This window comes from Lathyrus oleraceus, chromosome 2 (assembly GCF_024323335.1).
Source record: "Lathyrus oleraceus cultivar Zhongwan6 chromosome 2, CAAS_Psat_ZW6_1.0, whole genome shotgun sequence".
In the NCBI taxonomy this organism is placed as follows: Eukaryota; Viridiplantae; Streptophyta; class Magnoliopsida; order Fabales; family Fabaceae; genus Lathyrus; species Lathyrus oleraceus.
The window spans coordinates 38,675,083-38,702,675 of NC_066580.1; the positions used below are offsets into that span (position 1 = coordinate 38,675,083).

Below are 27,593 nucleotides of genomic sequence, written 5' to 3' on the forward strand. Positions count from 1 at the left end.
TACCATGTTAAGTAATATGATTGGGCCTAACTCAACCCTACAAAACCGGTTGGTAGAGTGAGGAGTGCCCCCACTTATAAACACATGTTCAGGCCATATATTATCCAATGTGAGACTCTTAACAATATTATTGATAATTACTATTGACTTTATACAAAAGACTTAATACTAATCCCTATTTATAGGATACATAGACTCAATCATATATTAAGAACAAATCTTAATAATAATAACTATACTATAATCAAATCTGATACTAAGAAATACTCTAAGATACTCTAAATTAATATAAATGATATTATAAAATATTTTATAGAAGGCCTATTGCTAACATATTATTTATAAAGATTGCCTTTTATAAGAGAATTAATTAATACTCCTAATTCATAAATGTTTTTCCGAATGGAGTCCAATAAAAATAGACAAAAAAATCTCAAAAATCTCATATATTTAGAGAGGGAAGTAGTAAATGATAATATAAACAAAAAGATTAGTTGTCTTTATGATTTTGATAGTTTCGAAATAGAGTAATAGATATTGAAGAGTTGGCTCGAGGCTTTCTACGGTACAACCTTCGCTCGATAGTTTAATTATCATATGATATGAAACTCTAATTAAGTGTAATTAAGCTTTTAGTTGAACTAAGCTGTCAATGCCAACGTCTGCTTTATCCTTTAATTAGGGAAACTATAAACTATTAGAGCAACTCTTACGGAGTTCAGAAGATGTGAAGGTGAATATCCGTATTCAGTAAGAAGAGTAAAGACAGTCTAGAATAGTGTCAGCTTACAAAGATAAGTCATTGCTTTGACATGTTGATTTCCATATATCATTAGATCAATAAACATACAAAAACATAAACATAAGAATATAAATGGCTAAAATTTATGTACAAACAAAAAGTGTGAGCGATCTTGTCATAAATCACGCATAAGTCTCGATAAAAGTTATCCATTGGGAAGAAAGGGAAGAATTATAACGCACCTCTGTTACATTGTGCCCTCTGCTAATTTAAGCATCTAGATGACATCATCATACACCGCAGTTCCTTTCAGATCATCTAGAGTAAAATCAAATCTAGCTCCTAAAAGTAATAAAACCCGTCTCTCTCTCTTCAATATACCAGGAAAAAAAATTCAAACTTAGCATATAAAGCATAGGACAAAGGGTCATACTGATAGCATACACAAAAATATAGAGGTCGTGAAAAATTAAAACTACCAAATCGAATGGCTCGAAGAACTCGTAATAGGTCATCAAGAAAGGTGGCCTTTGGAGGTTAAGGGATCATTATATTTCCAAACTTAAGGACTGAGATTCATGCAGAGCACCAAAGAAGTTATTCGATGAATAAACAAGTAGCTCTCAAAATAACTGTTTAGGTAATATAATCCACTCTGACCTCTTAGAGAAGTCTTCAACTGCGTCAGTGTTGATATTATAGAATAAGTTGTCACACAAATAAATTGTTTTATGAAACTATTATCTAAAATATGCAAAACATTGTGAATATTAGAGCACACTTAAATCAACAAGTAGAAAAGAAGGCCCTGTCCATTTTGGCAAAGTGAACTGCATCATTAGACAACCCTATATAGTGTCCTATAATCATTCAAAGGTGAATCTTTCATAATGGTTTGTGCTTTGATCTATAGTTTTTGTAAGTCTCCCTGGTAATTGGACTAATCTCCATACACCATCTGATCTACTTGTGGCTTCAACAAGCCTTCTCTTCTCATGTCACAATTAAGGAAAATGGATATCCTGACATCTTTTCCACATATTCACAATAAGTGCTACCCCAACTTTTTCTCCTAAACCAGCATATATATATATATATATATATATATATATATATATATATATATATATAAGAAAAATAGTTGATTGGTTGGCATATTTCTTAATTGTATCGCTCCATGCCAGTATTGTCGATGGGGGATGGTGGAGAGATAAAATCCTACCATATTGTCCGCTTTACGGCACCGTTATAGCGGATAATGGTGAAAAAACCCATAAAAATTACAAGCATTGAGGAAACCTACCTTAAGAGGAATCAAACTAGTTGGTTCTTAAGTGTGTAATTGAATATAAGAAAGAGTACAGGCTATCTTCGAACAACATAGCTAAATATTCTATATGACCAAAATGAACCAAAAAAGCAAGCAACCTAATAAAATGAGACAGGACAAATAAATACCTTAGAAGGAATGCGGATATCCTCGGCATATTGTTCACTCCTTAGATTGACAAAATCAATCCACGTATCAACAAACACATCCGGTCTGTTTCCAATTGTTTGGACAGGTTAGGGGAAATTATGCAAGTTTTTTAATCCATTGGAAGGGGAAATTAGCTGAAAAGGCCACTTGGGAGGATATATTAATCATTAAAAGTCAGTTTCTGCAATTTAGCCTTAAGGACAAGGCTCAAGATTTAGGAGGGAGTATTGATAAGCCGATGAGTCGAGGGGTTTCCAAGTGAACAACTGATCCATCAAGGGAATAGTGGGCCTAAATTTTGGCCGGTTTATTCTAGAAAGGGTGAGATGGGAACTCCTAATATCACGAGGGAAGCACAGTGACATTGCAGTGAGAAGTTAGACGGTTAACCGTTTCCTGAATATATGGAGTAGAGTTACTCAGAGAGAGGGTATTATGAATATTGTGAATTCAGTTGAGTAGGAGGCTTTAACATCATATAGGAGCCTAATTCTGGCAGATTTAGGGTGTTATCCTCTGTAAATCCTTTTATTACATACCAGAAAAATATTTTAATCTAGAAGTTCAGGTGTTTAAAGACATAGGGTGTATGTTTGTCAATAACATGATTTAATGTTGTGCTTCTCCCTATGCTCCCGTTTGTGTAAATATGAATTAATTTAAAAAGTTCTAGAGAAATTTTAGTGGCTGATACAGTAAGAACCCTAGTACTAATTTCTCTTTAACATTTATTCATTCACAGTGTAACAATATTGATTTTCTATCTTTTATGTATTCATTCATCCCAGGTATAACATTTATCATTGACTTTTGTGACACCAACAAAATATATATATATATATATATATATATATATATATATATATATATATATATATATATATATATATATATATATATATATATATATATATATATATATATCATGAAATTCATTTCCTTTATTTATCATTTAATATAACATTCGGATTACAAATAAAATATCATGGCTTCCATTTAAATGAACTTCCGCAATTGTCCAGCATTACACAATTTGTGTAGTCATTCCCAGCATGATTTCTGCACAACCTAATCTCTAATAGCTCATGGGAGTTGTTGAAGCAATAAAATTCAATCTTATAAGTAATACCAATGTGCTTAGCTATGGCATTTTCAACGTCTACTCTTTTCTGCTTAGCAGTGGTACTTGGGGAAATACTTTCTTTTTGAAATATATCAAAAAGTTGTAGCCCCTTCCAAATATTATTTGCTAGATCAAAATATTGGGTTTGGTTAAGTTTCGAGTATGAGCAAGTTCCATGCTCGTACCACTCATTTTCCCAAAATTTAAAATTGTCTCCTCTTAAATTTGACCATGAAGTAGGGAGCTCAACAAGTGTTGTGGTAAAAATCTGATGAAAAAACAAATAAATCATATCAAGTAAAATAGAGAACAAAAAAGCTTTATCTCTATAACTAAATAAACTCACCATTTTCCGGGTTAATGTTTTCTTCGTTTGATCTTCAGAGCACCGACGTGGCTCAGAACCTGTTTCTTTAGCAGGCCACATTCCGTGAATGCTTAACCTATTTGGTTTCTGAATACATGTGATGCCCTTGGTCCTGCATTAAGCAGCTGGCCACTGCATTGCCACTATGAAAAATTCATATTGAGCAGCAGAGCTCAATGCCAAGGATAAGAAGACAGCAAAAGAGAGAATAATTTGATTCATGATAATACTATTTAATTTATGAGAGTTGAAATAATGAATTTTGATGACACTATGGTACTGTATTTATAGTTGAACTCATATAAGTTAAGTTTATTCTTACTTATTCTTTTTGGTTTCAGCCTATTCCTATTATAAATTATAATGTATCTATAATTATTATGTATAAAGTTGACATATATATTGAGAAAGATAAAAAATTTACGATTTACTATCTTTCACCATAGACTCCATTTACAGTTTCAACCTATCATATAGTTTTAGTATGTTCATTAATTGTTTTGTTTTATATACAAATGTTAACAAAGAAAAGAAACAAGCTCCCAATGAAATTTATTTAATTTAAATCAAATGCTAGGATTATTAAAATTTATTATGTTATTCAATAAAAGTTTCAGAAATGTGATTTATATGCTCAATAATTTTTTTTATTATAAAAAATAATGATCTGGGACTTTTTCTTCTATAAGTGGATTTTATTGAATAACACTTATATAAAAAAATAAGAATAAGTAAGAATAAGTTTAACTTATATGAGTTCAACTATAAATACAGTACCATAGTGTCATCAAAATTCATCATTTCAACTCTCATTAACTAAATAGTATTATTATGAATCAAATTATTCTCTCTTTTGTTGTCTTCTTATCCTTGGCATTGAATTTTTCATAGTGGCAATGCAGTGGTCAGCTGCTTACTGCAGGACCAAGGGCATCACATGTATCCAGAAACCAAATAGGTTCAGCATTCACGGAATGTGGCCGACTAACGAAATAGGTTCTGAGCCACGTCGGTGCTCTGAAGATCAAGCGAAGAAAACATTAACCCGGAAAATGGTGAGTTTATTTAGTTATAGAGATAAAGTTTTTTTGTTTTCTCGTCTCCTCTATTTTACTTGACATGATTTATTTGTTTTTTCATCAGATTTCTACAACAACACTTGCTGAGCTCCCTACTTCATGGCCAAATTTAAGAGGAGACAATTTTAAATTTTGAAAAAATGAGTGATACGAGCATGGAACCTGCTCATACTCGACACTTAACCAAACCCAGTATTTTGATCTAGCAAATAATATTTGGAAGGGGCTACAACTTTTTGATATATTTCAAAAAGAAAATATTTCCCCAAGTACCACTACTAAGCAGAAAAGAGTAGACTTTGAAAATGCCATAGCTAAGCACATTGGTACTACTTATAAGATTGAATTTTATTAGGTTGTGCAGAAATCATGCTAGGAAAGACTACACAAACCGTGTAATACTGGGCAATTGCGGAAGTTCATTTAAATGGAAGCCATGATATTTTATTTGTAATCCGAATGTTATATTAAATGATAAATAAAGGAAATGAATTTCATGATTGGCATATGATATATATATATATATATATATATATATATATATATATATATATATATATATATATATATATATATATATATATATATATATATATATATATATATATATATACATACATACATACATACATACATACATACATACATACATATATATATATATATATATATATATATATATATATATATATATATATATATATATATTTATTGTTCGTGTCACGAAAGTCAATGATAAATGTTATACCTGAGATGAATGAATACATACAAGATAAAAAATCAATATTGTTACACTGTGAATGAATAAATGTTAAAGAGAAATTAGTATTAGATTAAATCATGAACTTTTTAAATTAATTCGGATTACACAAAAGAGAGCATAGGGAGAAGCACAACATTAAATCATGAAGAAAACATTTGTATCAGTATTGACAAACATACACCCTATGTCTTTAAACACCTGAACTTCTAGATTAAAATATTTTTCTGGTATGTAATAGAAGGATTTACAGAGGATAACACCCTAAATCTGCCAGAGTTAGGCTCCTATATGATGTTAAAGCCTCCTACTCAACTGAATTCACAATATTCATAATACCCTCTCTCTGAGTAACTCTACTCCATATATTCAGGAAACGGTTAACCGTCCAACTTCTCACTGCAATGTCACTGTGCTTCCCTCGTGATATTAGGAGTTCCCATCTCACCCTTTCTAGAATAAACCGGCCAAAATTTAGGCCCACTATTCCCTTGATGGATCAGTTGTTCACTTGGAAACCCCTCGACTCATCGGCTTATCAATACTCCCTCCTGAATCTTGAGCCTTGTCCTTAAGGCTAAATTGCAGAAATTGACTTTTAATGGTTAATATATCCTCCCAATTGGCCTTTTAAGCTAATTTCCCCTTCCAATGGATTAAAAAACTTGCATAATTTCTTCCATAGGGAAGAAAGGGAAGAATTATAACGCACTTCTGTTACAATGTGGTCTCTGCTATTTTTAGCAGTTAGATCACATGATCACACACTTCAGTTCCTTTCAGATCTTCATCTAGAATAAAATCAAATCTAGCACCTAAAAGTAATAAACTACATCTCTTCAATATAGCAGGAAAATAAGATCAAACTTCGCATAAAGCATGGGACAAAAGGGTCATACTCATAGCATATACAAAAATATAGAAGTCTTGAAAAATTAAAAGTACCAATCGAATGGCTCGAAGAACTCGTAATGGATCATCAAGAAAGGTAGCCTTTGGAGGTTAGGGGATCATTACATTTCCAGACTTAAGGTCTGAGATTCCTGCAGAGTACCAAGGAAGTTATTAGATGAACAAACAAGTAGCGCTTAAAATAATTGTTTAGGTGATAAAATCCACTCTGACCTCTCTAGGATTTATCAAAAGAATAACTTTATTTCATTCACATTCTTCATTGATAAGAATCATAACTTAACTGTAAGAAAAGTTTTAACACCCAAGCATAGTGAGTATACTAGTATTAACCATCAAAATCTTCAGTCTGCTAGTTCATTAAGCATGGGCTGTTACAAAATTGAATAAACTCGTCTCTAACATACAATCCAGTCAAACTCAACAATACTCATCAAATTCAAATTTTGAAGATTAATCTTAACAATTTTCAATAAGCTGCCTACTTAAAAAAATCAACAATAATCTTAATAATTTTCAATAATCAGCCATTTAAAAAAACAAACTAAATCAATTACAGAGTGCTGCAATGTGTCATCTTTGAATGCAATGTCAGAGAGAACGGACTTGTGCGATGAGTTATGGGACTTCTTTATTGAAATTGATTTAGGGTTTGGAGAGAGAATATCTCAGCGCATACTTGAGGTTCAATGCAAATATTGCCATAGAGCTACACCTTCTACAATGGCTTAATGAACAATACTAGATAGAAATAGAAACCATGTAAGTTTGCAAATAGAAAGAGAGTAAACTTTCAAAACAAAAAATTTGACAAATTAACATATCAACCAAATGGCTTCTTAATTTGTCATATACTTAATAATAACTATGACATGTGTAGTTGTCATTGTCAAGCCACTTTGCATATATACTGGAAATCCTAATGACCATAGTCATATGGCTCTATAGGAAGATAACAAGAAGACAACTAACTATTAATTCCTCCAATTGGAATAAGGTTTTCTTTGTAAATTCCCATCTGCCAACCATATATCGATCCTTTGACACCAACCTCTTTAGTTATCTGAGTGCTTAAATTAAACCAGACTAGTTCATCATTTTTTTGTTTGAAGCAAATGTCACCCTTCTTCCCTACTCCAATGGGACATTCAATGGAAGGTATGGGTCCAATAACAAAGAGTTTGGCCCATGATTCCTTCACACCGAGTTCCCCCAAAATCGAAATGTGAAAAGTAGTAGCCTTATAACAATTTGAAATAAAAGCAATAGACCCATTTAACACCACTAAGTGTCTCTCTATAAATATCAAATCACATTTTTCATTCATGTCTAGTAAAGGTGTTGTAAACAACACCTCATTGATCAAGTCAAATGACACCAAACAGCCTTCAACATCATATAAATCTCTAGTACCAAACCAATGACAAACTCCATCCACGTGCACTCCGGTACCATTCCACGTTGAACTATAAGTAAAATCATGAATATCAAGCATATCGATCTCGAGTATCCTCCAAGAATTACTCCTAAGACCATATATCTCTAACAAAGGGTCACAAGATCTATCTTCCAACGGCACATCTTCATCTTCGTCGGTTACAGGGAAAAACGACATATATCTAATCAGCTTATAGTCATCTTTCAGATGGTCATAACCAAATCCATGAAACTCAAAATATGGATTTCGATAGGGTGGTACATACTCATCAGGACTGGGAGGAATAACCATGAAATCCGAGGTAGCCGGATTCCATAATACAGCTCTAAAGGAGTTTACCAATCCTCGACTCGTATCTTGGCCGATGCAGAGAATTCCATTAATACAAACGGAACTTAAAACATAAAGTGAACAGTCATTCTCTTGAAATGGAGGTGGCAAATTAAATTTGATTCTATTCTCAAAGCTCTCATTGGAGAGCAGATAGAATGCGCCACGTGTAACAGGAAGATCAGCCTCACTTAGGAAGATGAATGTATCACCATCACCGTAATCAGAATTGTCATTGGATAAGAAATGATTGCGGAGCAAATTCATGAAATTAGGGTTTTCAAATACAATGGACCATGATTTGCGTACACATTGAAAACGCTTCAAGGATTTTAGAGGTAATTTAGATAGAATGGAAAATGCAAGATCGTCATGAATATGAAGATTGTTTCTTACCTTTATTTCTTCAATCGCCTCGGCCGCCGGTGGAGATTTCTCCATCTCCGACGCAAACCAAACGGGTTTAGTTTGCAATTGAAATGAGGGTTTGGGGTTTTGTGATTTTTCAATTGGAAATGAGATATTTAAGCTACAGGTCTTATATGATTTAGTAGCATATTTGCATTCAAATTTTGAAGCAATCGCGCATTTAATCGTATCTAAGCCATTGATGTAAAATACACCCATAAAAATCATTTGTTTATTTTAATGATTTAGATTAAATCTATAATATTTGATTTCGCTTTATACACGACTTAATTCACTATAATCAATTTATTACAATAATCATAAAAAATGATCTTCTTTGTCTTCTCAATGATCCAATTATACTCTAGTCTCCTTGAGGAATCACAAAGAATAATCTTATTTGTCTTATCAAGAATATGATTATACCCCACTCTCCTTAAGGAAAATCAAACAAACAATTTGAATAATATTTTGTGTGTTACAAATTGCTTCTACACAAATGAATTACAAACACTTAAAGAAAAACTGTGTGCAAAATTGATAGCTTTTCACAAAGAAATAGACTTGTCAAATGTTATAGTGCTTCAGCATTTAGCATTTTCTTCAAGTCTCCAAGTCACACTTATATAGCATAAGAAAAGAGAGCGTTGGAGGAAAAATGGGGAAACCTAATAGAGCAATTGTCCTTTGTTGGATAAGTGATATGAGTGATACTACATATTGTCTTTCGCCCACAAATTCAATGATTGGTGTGATGACCACAAGGCCAAAGTGAGGTATTTCTTGGCAACTTGCAGGGATTTCGAACAAAAAACAGAGTGGGATAACCACAAGGCCAAAAAGGCTATATGCTCCACGTCAGAGACGACGTCAGTGTCTTTATCATGATAATGAGCAATGTGCATTAAATATGTTGCTCTGGTAGTCGAAAAGGCGATGATGTCCATAGCGTTGATGTCGGGATCATAAATGTGTCCAGTAGGCTTTAGCCATGAGATATCGTTCAGGTCGAAAAGGGTTGGCGTGGCCATACCACATGGAAGGTGGAAAGTGTAGTGTGTACTGTCCCAGAAGTACAATGAGGAAATCAATATAGGAGTGTTGTACTCTAAATTCAGCTTCAACAGCATAATCAGGTCATAAATTCCTATGTCTTTCCAAGCATGTACCTTAGCTTTCTCTACCTTATTTAACCAGTCTAGATAATCAGTAGGAACTTTAAAGGTGGGAGTATCACAGAAAGCTCTAAAACCATTATTCATAAATCTTAGATCTATAATATCACCAATCTTAGGGTTTTCAATTGAGGTGATTTTAGTTCTAAGGTTTCTTGCTTGCCCTATGGGTTTACATTTGTGATAAGAAGGAAAAAATTCTCTAAGCTTACTAGAATCAGCATCTAAATCAGCTAAGGGTCCAGACAATGCATAGTTCTTTTCAGAAACAGAGACAGGAATGAGTACTTGAGAAGCGTAAATTCTGTGTTATTATTTTGTTTGGGGCTCTAGTATATATTAGCGGTTGCCAACCGCGAGTGGAGCAGACAATGTGGCGAACAAAGGAAGCTCTGAGATCTTCTTCGGAGCTTTTGTCTTGGTGGCAGTGGTTTTGATGGAGACACCGGTTTCCTTAAGAGCTTTGCTTGAGGTTGTCATTGTTAGAGATTGAAAGAAATATGGGTTTAGTTGAAGGATGTTTGAAGAAAGAAAAGCTAGAGTATTTGAAAATTCAGAAGGCGTAAAAATGTGAAATGGGTAAGTTTGTGGGTTTTATATGCGTGCTTAGAAGAGATAGCGTTTCAAATCAGTATTAATGGTTGACAAGTTAGTGGGACGCGTGTCTTCCTTGGGCAGTGTGATGGAAATATCAATTAATGCTTTAACCCATGATTTCCTAGAGTCTAGGAAACTTGGTGAGTGAAAAGATTCGGTTGTGGGCTGAAAGGACGTGGTTAGGAAAAGATAATGATGACTCCGACGTCACCATACAAATTGGAGAAACTAAACAGTTTTGCTAATATTGGGACACTTGGTATAATGTCAGAGTTGTCAAGGTGTCGAAACAAGGTCTCAAAAAATGTCTTTTTCTCAAAAGTGTCGAAAATAACATTTTTTGGGGGCAATTTGTTAGCTCATACTTTCGATGTCCACTAAGAATTATAAAAAAAGGAAATCATATGTATAGCTGTTTTTCGACTAGGAGGTGATATTCGACCAGCTGGGGGTGTTTCGACTGGACATGGGTAATAAGAATCAGCATACAGTTGAGACTCCAGAAAGATCTCTTAACGGTTGAAAATGGTTTTCAATCAAAGATTCAAATTCAAATAAGGGAGGAAACTTCGCCCTTATCGGAAATTGTTGAGAAGACACGTGGAGCATAATGGATAGTTGCATACATGCAAGGCGCCATGTGTCTTGACGTGATTGAAGAACCATCATAAACGGTTATCCCAATCCAGTATAAATATAGGGTCTTAGTGTTATAAAAGGGTGATTTTAAACCTATATTCTCATAAATAAAAAATTTCTACAGTATATATGGATACAAAAACATAAGTATTTTTATTCTGATTCGCTTGAAACTCAAAGCTACTCCAGTCCACCCGCCAATATGATCTCGCTTATACACAAGAACTTAATCCACTATAATCAACTTATTACAATAATCATAAAGAATGACATTCTTTGTCTTCTCAAGGATCCAATTATACCCTAGTATCCTTAAGGAATCACAAAGAATAACCTTCTTTGTCTTATCAAGAATCCGATTATACCAATTCTCCTTAAGGAAAATCAAACAAACAATTTGAATAATATGTTGTGTGTTACAAGTTGCTTCTACATAAATGAATTACAAACACTTAAAGAAAAACTATGTACAAAATGGATAGCTTTTCACAAAGAAATAGACTTGTCAAATATTATAGCGCTTCAACATTCAGCATTTTCTTCAAGTCTCCAAGTCACACTTATATAGCATAAGAAAAGAGACCGTTGGAGGAAAAATGGAGAAACCAAATAGAGCAATTATCCTTTGTTGGATAAGTGAAAGGAGTGATACTACATATTGTCTTTCGCCCACAAATTCAATGACTGGTGTGATGAATAATATTGTTCTTGCCCATGATATCAGGTAGTGGAAAGAATATTTGATTTTTACTATATACTATTTGACCACTTACCCATTTGATCATATCTTCAAGTTCATTAGCTTCTGATGAAAGTTGATGAAGTATGATATAAAGAAACATAAAGCTGGATTCAGAAACTTCAAGATCTTCGGTCAGAACATTGACAGTGTCATCAGTCTGGTTTGAGATCTTCAAAGTCTTCAAAATCTACCGTCAGAACCTTGATAACCTCAACGTCTGACTTGAGATCTTCATAATCTTTAACTTAGTAACGAAATTTCAGAAGCTTGCCATTCTTCATAAACTTGACTATCATAGTCACGTTCAGAAGCAGAAGTGGAGAGAATATTGCAACATCAACCTAACGTCTCTTTAGAAACTTCTCAGGAGTGAATCAGCACATAAGCAGAAAGAACATTGTAGCATCAACTTGATATCTTTCAGAACTTCTCATGATTAACGTAGAAGTGAAATTTAGAACACAAAGTTAAGAAACTGATGACGTTGCACATCATATACTCAGAATCAGAACTGGTTGTTAAAGCTACACAATAACAAACCATTAGGATATCAAAATTGTTTTCACATAAATACAACATTGTTATCCACGAAACTCAAGATATATATATGTATAACTAAATCTTGTTCTAACAGTTTCTTGTCAAAAAATTATTTTTCGATAAGTTAATAGTCAATAAGTTAGATAATTTATTCATTTTATCACTGTCTCAATAAACTTTTGGAGCTTTATTTGATAGTTTAAGTCTAATGAAAATTTAAGCAGTTAGATAGGTAAAAAAATTTAGAGAGATATCTTTGGCATATTACCAACTTAAACTCTCTAAACATCCAAAATTGGTAAGAATTTTCAGCAACGCAATTTTATTTCCTTGTGCATTAAAGAGAGTTTCATGTTTTTATTTATTCTCTATAAGTTGTATGTATTTTATAACATAATATACATTAATGTATGTTGTTTGGTACCCAAAGACTTTTCTAACCACCATTCCATGTAATATTTTTTATTCAGTACTAACTAATTTCATTTGAGTCTTTAACCCTTTCTTTGTTTTAACTGCGTTATAAGAAAATTTCTTGAATGAAAAAAATAAATTTAACCAACTTTTATTAGGGTGAGGTAAGAGAAATTTATCTCATATTTGTTGTAAGTGGTAAGTTTGGAGTGCCTCTTGGGATAGCAACCTTTTAATTTTAGAATGATAGTAATTGATGTCATAAAAAAGAAAAGAGATTATGAAAAATTGTTAAAAAGGTATCCATTCGAGAAAATTTTAAATGAAAAAGAAAGAACATGTTGTAAATATTAGATTGTAAATAGTAATTATTTCTATTAGTAATGAGGCCCATTAGTCAAAGTCCATTAGGTTTTCTATTCTCTCTTATTTAAAGCATGTAGATGTAACATGTAAAAATCACTTTTTAATATATCAGTAAAATATTTTACAACATGGTATCAGAGCCTCGTTTAAGATCCGATGGGCCACCTACTATGGTTTCCGCTATCGGGCCACCCACCATTTATTTCAACGCTCCAGATGTCCAGTCCTGGGCATGAGGGGGTGTGTTAAGAGTCCCACATCGGACAATATATGGCCTGAGCATGTGTTTATAAGTGGGGGCAGTCCTCACTCTACCAACCGGTTTTGTTGGGTTGAGTTAGGCCCAAACCACACATTCTTAACATGGTTTTTTTTTAATAGAAATATTGGGGGATTTTGGGGGATTCGCTTCCGCCTAAGCCCTAGCCGCCTTGTAGCGGAGTTTTTTTTTACTGCAGTTTGTTGTTGTTTTTGGGTGTTTGGGTCATTGTTGTTTTGCGTGCTTCTTGTTTTTTGTTCACTCATCTTTGAAACTCTAACCCATCCTGTTTCTTGGTTTGTTTTCTCTCGATTGTCCTTTCAATGGCTGAGATTATTAACACCCATCCTGGTTCTGGGTCTCTAGCAGTTACTGGTAAGAGTTTGTGTTCCCGATCTCTTACTGTTTGTGGTAATATTCCTAAGAATGCGTGGATTCTTGACTCTGGTGCTACTAATCATATGACATTTGATTCCACATTATTATGCTCTTATACCACACCTTCGAGTATTCCTTATATCACTGTTGCTGATGGCTCTCATGCTTGTGTTGTTGGCACTGGAAATATTGACTTGCAACCTCCATTCCAGTTGCAATCTGTGCTTCATGTTCCCACACTTTCCCACAATTTAATTTCCATCCATAAGCTTACCCGTGATCTGAATTGTAAAGTAATTTTTTCTATGTCCCATTGTGTTTTTCAGGACCTTACCACGGGGCAGACGATTGGAATTGCTAAGGAAAAGGAAGGGTTATACTACTTCTCTGATGACCATCCAAAGGTATTGTCCTCCTGTTTCCAGTCTCAGTCTTCCTCTTCAGCCTCACAAATTTGGCTTCAGCACAAGCGTCTCGGTCATCCTCCATTTTATATAATTAAGTCTATGTTCCCGTCGTTGTTCTTACACCATTCTGTTGAGTCTTTTAAGTGTGATGTTTGTCAGTTGGCAAAACACAATCGTGTATCTTTTCCTTCCAGTTTTAATAAAAGTGATGAACCTTTTGATTTGATTCATTCTGATGTTTGGGGACCTGCCCCTACCTCTAATATTTTTGGTGCAAAATGGTTTGTCTCATTTATTGATGATTGTACTCGGGTAACTTGGATTTTCTTGATGAATACTAAATCCGAAGTACCACAAATATTTATCCAATTTTATAATATGGTACAAACGCAATTTGGGAAAGGCATAAAAAGAATTCGTTCTGACAATGGTAAAGAATATGTCAATCATACCTTTTCCAACTTCACTAGTAAACATGGCATTCTCCATGAATTCACATGTGTTGACACCCCACAACAAAACGGTGTCGCAGAAAGAAAAAATCGTCATTTACTTGAAGTTGCTAGATCTCTCCTTTTTCAAATGCCTGTTCCTACCTCTTATTGGGGTGAGGCAATTCTTACTGCTGCCTATCTGATTAACCGGGTCCCATCTCGAGTGTTAGGTAATCAAAGTCCTGCCCAATTTATGCTTTCACGTTTTCCATCTGTTCCTATCTTACACACTCTTGAGTCTCGCATTTTTGGTTGTGTTGCTTTTGTTCATGTTCACAAACAATATCGCAACAAATTGGATCCCCGTGCTGTCAGATGTATCTTTCTGGGTTATGCACCCAACAAAAGAGGGTACAAATGTTATCATCCTCCGAGTCGAAAATTCTTTGTCTCCAAAGATGTCACCTTTCATGAAAATGTGTCATATTTCACTCGTTCTCAGTCTCAGGGGGAGAACATAAGTGACTTAGAGTCAGAGTCAGAGTCTGAGTCCGAGTTTCTGATCCTTGGTCCTAGCCTCCCTAGAACACCTATCAATGTTCCCTCTCTTGAACCCGAGTTGTCACCTAGTTTGAGTTTGAGTCCTAGTTCAACACCTGAATCTGAGCCAGTAAGTGTTCCTGGTCCTTCAAGGCCTTCTGTTTTACAGGAATCAGCACCTCCAGCACCAACTCTAGTGTATCAGAGAAGAAGTAAACCTGACCTTCTCCAGAAACAAATTCAATCGCCTGAACCGGAGGTAAGTACTGAAAATGATTCCTCTAGTGATGATTGTGCCATTTCTGATACTTGTGACACTAATCCAGTTGATTTACCCATTGCTTTAAGGAAGGATAAAAGATCTTGTCCCTCCCTATATCGACACCCTATCTCTCAATATGTCTCCACTAAACATCTTTCCACACAATATCAAAGTTTTATTGCAGCTGTTGATTCTGTGAAAATCCCATCATCTGTTGAAGAAGCATTGCAAAATAAAAATTGGGTCCAAGCTATGGATGAGGAAATGAGAGCACTTGAAAAAAATGGTACTTGGGAGATTATTGAAAGGAAAAGAGACAAAAGTCCAGTTGGATGCAGATGGATCTATACTGTAAAGTACAAATCTGATGGTACACTTGATCGGTACAAAGCAAGACTAGTGGCAAAAGGTTATACTCAGACGTATGGTATTGATTATGAGGAGACATTTGCCCCAGTGGCAAAGATGAATACTGTTCGAATTTTACTATCTCTTCCTGCTTCATGTGGATGGGAATTGCAACAGTTTGATGTTAAAAATGCGTTCTTGCATGGAGACTTAGAGAAAGAAGTGTATATGGAGATTCCACCAGGTGTTGGCATAACAAATGGAGCTAACAAGGTGTGTAAATTGAAGAAAGCCTTATATGGACTAAAGCAGTCCCCTCGAGCATGGTTTGGAAGATTCACAAAGGCAATGATGTGTTTGGGCTATAAGCAAAGTCAAGGAGACCACACTTTATTTTTTAAACATTCACAAGGAGGAAAACTGACTGTACTTCTTGTTTATGTTGATGATATTATTGTTACAGGAGATGATTTGACTGAGAGACATTTCCTCAAAGAGAAATTATCAGCAGAGATTGAGATGAAAGACCTTGGGCAACTCAAGTATTTCTTGGGAATTGAGGTAGCCTACTCAAAGCAAGGCATCTTTATTTCTCAAAGGAAGTATGTGCTTGATCTTTTGCAGGAAACTGGCAAACTTGGATGCAAACCTGCAAGTGTTCCCATTGAACAAAATCACAGGATAAGCTTTGAGGAGGAAAGTGACAAAGTTGACAAGGGTCAATATCAGAGATTAGTGGGAAAATTGATTTACTTGGCACACACTAGACCAGATTTGGCATATGCAGTCAGTGTGGTGAGCCAATTCATGCATGATCCGAGGGAGAGACATTTGCAGGCTGTAGACCGCGTTCTACAATATCTTAAAGCAACTCCAAGGAGAGGACTTTTGTTTAAAAGAGGTGGAAATCTAACTATGGAGACTTACACTGATGCGGATTATGCCGGATCAGTGAGTGACAGAAGATCTACGTCAGGCTATTGTACTTTTCTGTGTGGTAACCTTGTAGCTTGGAAGAGTAAGAAGCAAAGTGTAGTTGCTCGATCAAGCGCCGAGGCAGAATTTAGAGCTATGGCATTAGGAATTTGTGAGCTATTGTGGATGAAACAAATTCTAGAAGACTTGAAGATACAATGTGAAGGTCCTATGACATTGTTTTGTGACAATAAATCGGCTATTAGTATTGCTCATAATCCTGTTCAGCATGACAGGACTAAACACATTGAGATTGACCGACATTTTATCAAAGAGAAGTTGGATAGTGGACTGATACCTACATCTTACGTTCCTTCCGGGCATCAACTGGCAGATGTGTTAACAAAAGGCTTACCAACAGAAAGATTCAGGCAACTTACTTGCAAGCTGGGAATGATAGATATCCATTCACCAGCTTGAGGGGGAGTGTTGTAAATATTAGATTGTAAATATTAATTATTTCTATTAGTAATGAGGCCCATTAGTCAAAGCCCATTAGGTTTTCTATTCTCTCTTATTTAAAGCATGTAGATGTAACATGTAAAAATCACTTTTTAATATATCAGTAAAATATTTTACAACAGAACACAAAAATTATTGATAAATTGGAACATTTAAAAAATGACGTCTTAAATGCTTATAATAAGAAGTGACAACAAAAGAAAATGAAATTGTGGATACCAAATAGGAGACACCTTACTCCAATTGTCAGCCTACTCTTCCAAAAATGTCCTGTCTCCCCCCTACCCATGTTATAACCTATAAAATACTCAAAAAGTGTATATTATTATTATATTGATTTTAACTATTGAAAATTATTACAAGATTATTGTTAAATGGTAGTTTATGTGATTGAGTGATTGCCTATAAACTCTTGAGTGAATATGAGAATGTGAGAAGCATTCAAGAATGAAAGAAGGATTCTAACTTCAAGAATGAAAAAATGAAAGAAAGTTGGTGTTCTTGAAATGGCTAAAAGAAAGTTTTTTTAAAGAAATCTAGTAGTTGACAACTTCAAGAATGAAAGAAGGATTCTAACTTGATAATGGTAGTGAATAAGGAGACATTGCGGACTATAAAAAAGTTTGTTTATCTGACTTTAAAAAATTGAAGTTTTTGTTACTAGAGGATCAATAACAATTTAAATTTGAGATTGTGATGACTCCTATCATATAGCGTATTTTGTATAATTTTTATAGAATTTGTTGTGTATTTTTAGTACTTTTTTTACTAATAATTGTTTGTAACTACGTTTAATGCAATTAGTGTATTGAAAGTGATTTTCTAATGAATTTGTTCATATTTGCTTAATATTTTTTTTTAAATTACATATTATCCGAATGATGTTAAAATATGAGTAAAAGTCAAGAAAGCCAAGACCGAGTTTGATGGATTTAAGGAAGTGAAACATAATAAATTGGGAAAATACTGACTCAACAAAAATTTGAAGGTCGTGACGAGTTAGGCCCAACCTAGTGGAGGCACGCTAACCTGAGAATGCATTGTGCTCCAGAAAGATGTGGTGCATTTCCCCGTTTTTAGGTGTGGTGCGATCACTCAAAATGCAATGTGTTTATGCGAGATCAGAAATTCCTCATCAAAATTTACAACAAACATTGTCCATAAAAGAATCGATTGCACTATTATTTAAGCAAATGCCAAGTGTGAAACTAAATCATCGTATTTTGAAGAGAAGAATATGATAGTAAATATAACAGGATTGTTGAAGACGAACATAATACACCCTTCAACTATGGAGTTGGAGCTTCTTCTACACTCTATTTTATTTATCTTCTATGTTTGATCATGAGTAACTAAGAAACACTCTGCCTACCCACCCTTCCGGGCTCCATAACCTAGTTTCTCTCTTATAGAATAATGAGGGTTGAACTTCAAATCTCTAATGGTTTTTGTCTTTCAAGCTTTGTCCAACTACCATCCTCACTCACCAAATTTGGAGGAGGCGTCAATGTATAGGGTTGTGTCACCACTAAAGCAAAGAAAAACAAGAGAGATAACCATCGAGCATATGATTGAAAATGTTGACAGGGCATAACATCACCCACAACCACAATGATTGAAGATGAATGAAGCATGACTCAGAGAAAAGACACCAGAACACGCTCATGCAAAGAATTAACATGGGCATATTCGCCATGAATAGAAAAGCAAAATTATAGAAATAAGAATTAGAAGTTGAAAAGGGATGATTGATGACCAATGGAGTTCACTACGTAGCAAACTAATGTAGAAATGAAGCTCCAAGAAAACACTTCATGAAAATAAATGCATGAGGTGAATAAATATGATGGATGAAAGAAACTTTATAAGTAAAATGAGACTGAGAAGGAAGGGTTTTCCCTTTTATAAGCCTAGCCAATCAAATTGAGAATACAAACATACCATATCCAACGTAACAATCGAAGGAGTTCCATGTCTCCCTAAATGATCATTACACCTAAAATTTTGTAGAAATAATTAATTGTGTGCCTCATCCTAGGTCTTATAAACCCAAGACTAGTAATATTGTGGCAAAAGAGGGAAAGATCTATGGGATGAGGTAAGAATATGACATGTTCTAACAAAAATCATAGACATATGTAGCTTTAGAGATCCATTTATGGTCCCTAAAGATTAAGGGATGAGGAAGTCGGTCACGCGAATAGTTTGACTCGTAACTTTTATATACACTAAGGCATGTTGTTTGGTATCCAATGTCTTTTTTATCACTCTTGCAATAATAATTTATCTTTGCCAACCTACTTTGAGTCTATATTCATTTCTTTGTGTTTTATAACCACATTACAAGTCTATGTTTTAAAATGAAGTTCACACATCTTACTTAGAGTTAGGTATGAGAAATTTTATATAATCTTAAAAAAATTATAAATTTGGGGTTTCTCATGGACAACATACTTTTAAATTTGAGGTGGTGGTTATTTTCTTCATAGATAGAAACTTTGAATAATGTTGAAAAAGTGAAAGAAAAAGATATCCAACAAAAATGATGAAAAAGTGAAAGAAAAAAAAGAAAAAGAAAAGGTATCCAACAAAAAAATACTCTTGTACTAATTCAGGAATTCCACTGAGTGATTAAAAAATAACGAAGGTTCAAAAGATGATTTGCTTAATTCCAAATAGTAAATTGTGCCCACATTTATTCTTCTTAAATTTCATAAAGGTTAAATAATTAATTGATTCAGGTAAGTTGACGTGTTTTTGTTTTGGTTTTTTTATTTTTTTTAATAAAATTTTTAAATGTTGAATTTTATTTGGTTTTAATCTCTAAAGTAAGAAAATTTGAAGGTTTTTTCTACAGATTTTAATTTTAGAAACTAAAATTAAAATGATTTTAACATTCAGAAGGAATCTTTGTCTTTGGAAGCTCCCTTTAGATAGGAAGAGGTTAAAGAAGTGATTTGGCTTAGTGTATATGATAAAAGCCTAATACCCGACATTTTTAATATGAATTTCTTCAAAGCTTGTTGGGTAATCATCAAGCAATTTTGTGAGTGAATTTTTTTATTAATTCCAACCGTTCTAGGCAGGGTCGGTTCTTTTCCTGTGCAAGCTGTGTAGTAGCACAGAGCCTCACTTTTTGTGGGGCCTCAAATTAACTATTATTAGTGAATATAAAAAAATTAATAAATAAAAATATTTTTGTATCACATATAATAAATAAAATATTAAATGCTGAAAAATAGAATATTTGGAAACCAAAAGTTTTTTTCTCCTTTCTCACATGTTCTCACTTCTCTCTCCTCTCAAACATTATTCTCTTCTCTCTTTCTCTGTTAGAGCTGTTTGAAACCAGAAAAAAAATCTTATTTTTCCGTTTCAATCCTCTCTTTTATCATGTTAGTTTATTCAATTAGTTACTTTCCATTTATTTTTATTGTAATTATTTGATTTTGAAGGTAGAAAAAATAGTAATTTTAGATTTATTTTAAATTTTAGGGTGAAATCCTATTTTAGTTCCTGTATCAATATTGATTTTAGATTTTAGATTTTAGGGTGGAAATGAGGGTAACTTGTGTTCTTTATAAAATTATAATATATAAATAAATAAAATTTTATGGTGAAATGGGATACTAGTATACTGTATATACTACTCAGAAGTATCAAAATTCAAAACAAGAATACTGTTGGTGTTGGTGACGATTTTTATACCTACTTTTTCTCATAAGACCAAATTGCAATTTGGAATCTTTCAAAGCAAAATTAGTATGTATTAATATTGATATTTTTTATGATTAATTTATAATTTATTTAATTAAATGTAATTTATTTTCTTACTATTAATTTATAATTTGCTTTTAATTTATAATTATTAATTTTTTATGGTACTATATTAGAGAAGAACACAACATAATAAAATATAATTGAATATTAATTAAAGTATTTTCTCCATGATTTAATTATTAATATTTTTTGATGATTAATTTATAATTTCTTTTATTTAATGTAATTGTTTTTTTTTGTTATTGATATAGGAACACAATTCCACAATAGGATAATTAGTAGATCATCGACGGACACAAAAGACATTGTGAGAAATTTCAGATTTTTCTTATTATGCCTCCTAAGAATAGAAAATTTGAATGTGGAAATGATAAACGTAAGAAAAAGAAAAAAATTGAAGAGTTAATTCAATCTCAAGTAGGAGCTCTTGATAAATTTTTAATCAAAGAACCACAAGTTTCAAATGAAAGTCGTTATATTGATAATATTGATAATTTGCCTATTGAAAATGATAATCTTGATAGTGTGCCCATTGAAAATGATAATCTTGATAGTGTGTCCATTGAAAATGATAATCTTAATAGTGTGCCCATTGAAAATGATAATCTTGATAGTGTGCAAATTGTTGATGAAGTTAATAATGATGATGTTGATGATGATAATGTTGATTATGATATATTTGATCCAAGAAATTGAGATCGTCTTCAACCTAAACTGGTTGATTTATTAGTTGTGAAAGGTCCTAAAAGAGATAATTCTATTGTGAAGGGTCCTAGAGATAGTTTGAATAGACGATTTACGGTTAATTTGTATACTAGAGCTTTAGCAAATGGAGAGGTGTGTGATAGAGATTGGCTTGTTTATTCGAAAGAGCTTGATAGAGTATTTTGTTTTTGTTGTAAAGTTTTTAAAAATGGGATTGTTATGGGACAATTAGCAAATGATGGTTATAGTGATTGGGTACATGTTGGTGAAAGAATTAAAGAGCACGAGTTAGGCATGGAACATGTTAAAAATATGACTACTTGGTATGAGTATCGCAAAAGGCTGCAAAAATTTCAAACTATTGATAAAACAATTCAAAGATTAATTGAGAAAGAAAAGGATCACTGAAAAAATATTTTAAAAAGAGTTATTTCAATAGTGAAATGTCTTGTTAAACATAATTTAGCCTTTCGTGGTTCTAAGGAGAAATTGTACGACGATAGCAATGGAAACTTTTTGGGTTTGATTGAAATGTTAGCTGAATTTGACTCAATTATCCAAGAACATGTTAGACGTGTTACAACTCAAAAAGTTCATATTCATTATCTTGGGCATAACATACAAAATGAGTTGATTTCATTGTTTGGTTCTGTGATTAAAATTGAAATCATTAGAAAAATCAAACAGGCAAAGTATTTTTCAGTGATACTTGATTGTACTCCTGATGTTAGTCAGCAAGAGCAGATGTCTTTGATAATAAGATATGTGGATATTTCTTCAGCTTTTGTTAGTACTGAGGAATCATTTTTAGGATTTTTGAATGTGAATGATACAAGTGGTCAGGGGCTTTTTGATGTTTTACAAAATGAATTGAAAGAACTTGGTCTCGACCTATTTGACGTGAGAGGGCAAGGTTATGATAATGGTTCCAATATGAAAGGAAAACACCAAGGTGTGCAAAAGAGTTTTATAGACATAAATCCGAGAGCCTTTTATACTCCTTGTGGTTGTCATAGTCTTAATTTGGCATTGTGTGATATGGCTAACTCTTGTATTAAAGCTAGGAATTTTTTTGGAGTTGTTCAACGCATTTATACAACTTTTGCCAATTCTACTAAGAGATGGCAAATTTTGAAAGATAATGTAAAAGGGTTGACTCCAAAATCATTGTCACCCACTCGTTGGGAAAGTCGTGTAGAAAGTGTCAAAGCTATAAGAACTCAAATGTTAGAATTTACAAAAGCTTTGCTTGAAGTGTCAGAAAATGATCTTGATCATAAAATACAAAATGAAGCAAAATCCTTAGCAACAAATGAGTTTGGTGATTTTGAGTTTTTGATGGCTATAATTATTTGGTTTGAAATATTATCTGCAATTAATTCTGTTAGCAAGCTTTTACAGGAAAATGATATGCTTATTGATGTTGCTATGCAAAAAATTAAGGGGTTGATTTCGTATTTTGAGGGATATAGAGAAACAGGTTTTTATAAGGTATTGATTAACGCTAAGGAAATTGCGGTGGAATTGAATATTGCCCCAATATTTCCTCAAAGGTGTATAATTAAAAGAAAAAGGCAATTTGATGAGAATTTGAATATCCCATCAGTCGAGCTATCAGAAGAAGAATCATTCAGGATTAATTATTTTCTTTACCTTGTTGATCAAGCTGTTGTTTCTCTTAATAAGAGGTTTGAGCAATACCAAGAGTATGAAAGTATTTTTGGTTTCTTGTTTACTTCTCACAAGTTACAATCATTAGATGATGTAACTTTGAAGTCTTGTTGTACTAACTTTGAGCAGGCATTGAAACATAATGAGCAATCTGATATTGATGGGAATGAATTTTTTGCAGAGTTGAAGTTACTAAGAGAAATGTTGCCTGAAGAAACCATAAGATCTACTGATATATTATTATTTTTAAAAGACTTGGATTGTTTTCCTAATACAGTTATTGCATATAGAATCTTATTGACTATTCATGTGACAGTTGCTTCTGTAGAAAGAAGTTTTTCAGAATTGAAGTTGTTAAAGACTTACTTGCGGTCTACCATGTCACAAGAAAGGCTTAATGGATTGATATTAATAGCTATTGAAAATGATATTTTGGAGACAATAAAATGTGAAGACTTAGTTGATGATTTTGTTTCAAAAAGTGTTCGTAGGAAGGCTCTTTTTATGTAGTTAGATAATTTAAGTTGTAAGAAATGGTGTTAGTAGTTTAAACAATACCTTTGAACTTTTTGGTACTTCATTTGATTAATATATAATTTTATCTTTTGTTTGTCATTTTTAATCATTAAAATTATATATATATATATATATATATATATATATATATATATATATATATATATATATATATATATATATATATATATATATATATATATATATATATATATATATATATATATATATTTAGGCTCATTTTTAAAATTAGAACAGGACCTCTGAATTGATTGGGCCTGGTTCTAGGGAGGTGCCCGTTTCGTTTCTTACTCTCATTCCGAAATAGGACAATCCTCAAAATCTAGGCGATTATAGGCCTATTTGTTTGATCTCATGCATTTATAGGATTTTAGGCAAATTATTATCTCCAATGCTATGGATGGTTTGGTATCCAACACTCATCCACATTCTTATTTGGGAGGCACATTCAAGATGGAGTGGTGGTGGCTAACTAGATTTTGGATTTTGCTTCTAGAAATAAAAAAAGACTGTTTGATGGTGAAAGTAGATTTCTAAATATATATTTTTATTTAATAAATTCTTAAATCCTTATCTTAATCCAATAATAAAGATTTTGCAATGAGGAATAATATCATATTCCTTTATGGTTATAGCATTGCCAAAACACAAGTTCCCCTCTTGAATGATACCAAAGCATATAATTTTTCTTGAATGAGAGACTTGACTACAGAGAAAAAAACAATGTTTGCACGAAAAGAAAGTAATAAAATCAAAATAGTAAATCACAAAAACTAATTAAAAAATCACATGAACAATGCATAGTAATGTCCAACGGATGCATATAAAAGCAACACTGCAAGAGCTTTCATTCTCAAACATAAATACAAAAGTCTCAAATACATAATAATACCAACAAGAATGGAACAAATTCAAAAGTCACAATCAGCACCTGAACGTGTTTACAAAGATTTGCAACCTTATTTTGATTGGACTGAAGATGAAGCAAGTTCCACTCTTGTCCTAATGCTTCCAGGTATGGTTTAACCATTCAATTTGTTATTTACGTTTGGTTTAATCTCTTTGTAATTTTCTTCTATATGTATTTGTTTATATACTTTCAATTTCAAAGGATTCACAAAGGAACAATTGAGAGTGCAAGTGACTTCAAATGGTGTGTTAAGGATCAATTGTGAAAGGCAAGGGATTGAGAATATATGGCATCGTTTCGGTAAAGAATTTCCGATTCCTCCATATTGTGACACCAAGAACGTGGATGCCAAGTTTGAAGGTGGAGTGCTATCAGTCAAGTTTCCCAAGTTGATCACCCCGGAAAATAAGCCTCAACAACAAGAAACTATGACGAATCCACCACAAGAAGAAGCTTCGATGGCGCGTCAAAATAGTAATGAACCTAAGGCGCCACCACAAGCACAAGTGGTTGATGAACAAGAAGAGACGCCAAAGGAAAAAGAATCAATTAATGATGAAAAAGCAAAGAGCAAAATAGATGAACAAGTTGAGAAAGATCGAGAGAATGAGAGGACTAACGATGGGTTATCGGAGACGAAAGAAGTTGTTAAAGCCGTTGAAGGTTGGGGTAAGCGGCAAGGCAAGATGACACAAAGATTGAAAACAAGAATTTTGGATTTTAATATAAGTTTGAGATCAAGAGATGATAAGGATGTTGATGAATTGGGTTTTGGTGACACAAAGCCTAAGAAAGGGAAGATGTTGATGAACATGTTTGTGGCAACCTTGCTGGTTTTGGTGCTTGGTGTATATGTCAAAAATGCAGTGTGGTCATCATCATAAGCATCTCAAGGAGAATCAAATAAATTTTAATATCACTTACATTTCAATTTCAATTCTTGTAAATGCATATACAACTTCAATAAAGGAATAAAACAATGAGTTTGAATATATTTGTCTATTATCTTTATATCATATACAAAATATGATACTATTATCTCACTAACAGAATGTTTAACTTAAAATGGTCGAAGACAAAGAACATCATTTGCATGTCATTGCCAACAACAGGTTTCGAATCTCATACTGAACACATTGTTGGTGCAAAGGTAGAATGAATGGAAATATTCTATTAAGAGAATGACGATTACAAAACATGATAAAAGTTACAATGATTGTCACCCTATTTATAAGCTAAAACTAGGGTTACTAGAATAGGATAAAATACTAAAATACCCTCTAACAAACTTAGGGGCTAAGAAAATAGTACAACTAATAAATATGAATTACTTCTAATACCATCCCTTAATTCATATTCCATCAAAACTTATAACACCAATTCCATCCCTTAATCTGAGAAATTGATCAGTCTTGATAGCTTTCGTCAGAACATCTGCCAACTGTTTCTGAGTGCTGCAGTGTACAACTTCTAACACTCCCCTCTGAACTTGATGTCTCAGAAAATGATACTTGATCTCAATGTGCTTGTTTCTCCCATGCAACACTGGGTTTCTGGCAAGATTGATTGCAGACTTGTTGTCAATCATCAGCTTCAGAGGTTTGTTTACTTCAATCTTCAGATCCTGCAATAAATTCAGAATCCACACAGCTTGGCATGCAGTAACAACACCTGCAATGTATTCAGCTTCACAAGTTGACAACGCCACAACAGGTTGCTTCTTGGAACACCAAGAAATGGGACCTCCCAGAAATTTGAATAAGTACCCAGACGTACTTCTTCTGTCAACTCTGTCTCTACACCAATCAGAATCTGAATAACTCAGAAGTTCTGACTCATCCTTTCTTCCAGAAGGAAATAATACTCCATACTTCAGAGTTTCCTTGATATACCTCAGAATCCTGACAGCAGCTTGGTAATGCGACCACTTAGGTTTACTCATGAACCTACTAACCATCCCAACTGAATAGCAAATATCAGGTCTGGTATTGCACAAATACCTCAGAGAACCAACCAACTGTTTGAAGGTTGTAGCGTCCACATCCTTTCCATCAGAGTCAGAATCCAGTTTCTGATTTGTATCAGAAGGTGTGACAGCAATCTTACAATTCTTCAGATTAAATCTCTTCAGAATTTCTAATTCATACTTGAGCTGATGCAAAATAATACCTTTCTCAGAGTATCTGAATTCCATCCCTAGAAAGTATGTCATTTTGCCTAGATCAGTCATTTCGAATTCATTCATCAGAACTTTCTTGAACTTAGCTATCTCCTGTTCAGAACTTCCAGTCAGCAGTATATCATCAACATATAAACATACCAGAGTCATATTTCCTTCAGAAGTATGCTGAACATAGACACCGTACTCCATCTCACATTTCTGAAAACCTTGCTTCTTGAAAAATGAATCAATCTTCTGATTCCAAGCTCTGGGCGCTTGTTTCAATCCATATAGAGCTTTATATAATCTGTACACCATCCCTTCCTGATTCTTTTTCACAAATCCAGGAGGTTGTGACACGTAAACTTCTTCTTCTAATGGACCGTTCAGAAATGCAGATTTTACATCTAAATGCATCAGAGGCCAATTCCTGTTAGCAGCTATTGCAATCACCATTCTGATTGTTTCATGTCTTGCTACAGGTGCAAACACTTCAGAGTAATCCAGCCCAGGTTTCTGTAGAAATCCTCTGGCTACCAACCTTGCTTTATGTTTGCCAATTGAACCATCTGGCTTTAACTTCTGCTTGAAAACCCATCTGACGCTGATGGCTTTCTTGTCTTTTGGAAGTTCTGTCAGCTTCCAAGTCTTG

At 33.4% G+C, this 27,593-nt stretch overlaps 4 protein-coding genes and 1 long non-coding RNA gene across 5 annotated transcripts; 3 read left to right on the plus strand and 2 right to left on the minus strand.

Moving 5' to 3' along the window:
• Positions 1-728: 728 nt before the first annotated feature.
• Positions 729-1,806, minus strand: LOC127117947 (uncharacterized). The gene is made up of 2 exons (XR_007802066.1): positions 1,222-1,806; positions 729-1,060 (listed from the first exon to the last, which is right to left on the minus strand). It is a non-coding gene; the product is annotated as an uncharacterized LOC127117947 (long non-coding RNA).
• Positions 1,807-7,217: 5,411 nt separating this feature from the next.
• LOC127117946 (F-box/kelch-repeat protein At3g06240) lies at positions 7,218-8,848 on the minus strand. Its single transcript, XM_051048073.1, has one exon. It carries the CDS (start codon positions 8,670-8,672, stop codon positions 7,431-7,433), a length of 1,242 nt encoding a protein of 413 aa, XP_050904030.1. The 5' UTR covers positions 8,673-8,848; the 3' UTR covers positions 7,218-7,430.
• Positions 8,849-21,290: 12,442 nt separating this feature from the next.
• On the plus strand, positions 21,291-22,070 carry LOC127121818 (uncharacterized). The gene is made up of 2 exons (XM_051052253.1): positions 21,291-21,480; positions 21,688-22,070. The coding sequence occupies exons 1-2, from the start codon at positions 21,291-21,293 to the stop codon at positions 22,068-22,070; spliced, it is 573 nt and encodes a 190-aa protein (XP_050908210.1).
• Positions 22,071-22,193: 123 nt separating this feature from the next.
• Positions 22,194-23,843, plus strand: LOC127121819 (uncharacterized). Its single transcript, XM_051052254.1, has one exon. The coding sequence runs from the start codon at positions 22,194-22,196 to the stop codon at positions 23,841-23,843; it is 1,650 nt and encodes a 549-aa protein (XP_050908211.1).
• Positions 23,844-24,684: 841 nt separating this feature from the next.
• On the plus strand, positions 24,685-25,772 carry LOC127117948 (uncharacterized). The gene is made up of 2 exons (XM_051048075.1): positions 24,685-24,885; positions 24,982-25,772. The coding sequence occupies exons 1-2, from the start codon at positions 24,771-24,773 to the stop codon at positions 25,662-25,664; spliced, it is 798 nt and encodes a 265-aa protein (XP_050904032.1). The 5' UTR covers positions 24,685-24,770; the 3' UTR covers positions 25,665-25,772.
• The last annotated feature ends 1,821 nt before the right edge of the window (positions 25,773-27,593 follow it).

Bases quoted from the DNA above. Each gene is read 5' to 3' on its own strand.
- LOC127121819 (XM_051052254.1), top strand. From the start codon at position 22,194: ATGTTAGCTGAATTTGACTCAATTATCCAAGAACATGTTAGACGTGTT.
- LOC127117946 (XM_051048073.1), bottom strand. From the start codon at position 8,672: ATGGAGAAATCTCCACCGGCGGCCGAGGCGATTGAAGAAATAAAGGTA.
- LOC127121818 (XM_051052253.1), top strand. From the start codon at position 21,291: ATGCCTCCTAAGAATAGAAAATTTGAATGTGGAAATGATAAACGTAAG. The intron at 21,481-21,687 runs GTGTGCCCATTG...TTGATTTATTAG, and splicing joins TGAAAATGATAATCTTGATA to TTGTGAAAGGTCCTAAAAGA.
- LOC127117948 (XM_051048075.1), top strand. From the start codon at position 24,771: ATGGAACAAATTCAAAAGTCACAATCAGCACCTGAACGTGTTTACAAA. The intron at 24,886-24,981 runs GTATGGTTTAAC...TCAATTTCAAAG, and splicing joins TCTTGTCCTAATGCTTCCAG to GATTCACAAAGGAACAATTG.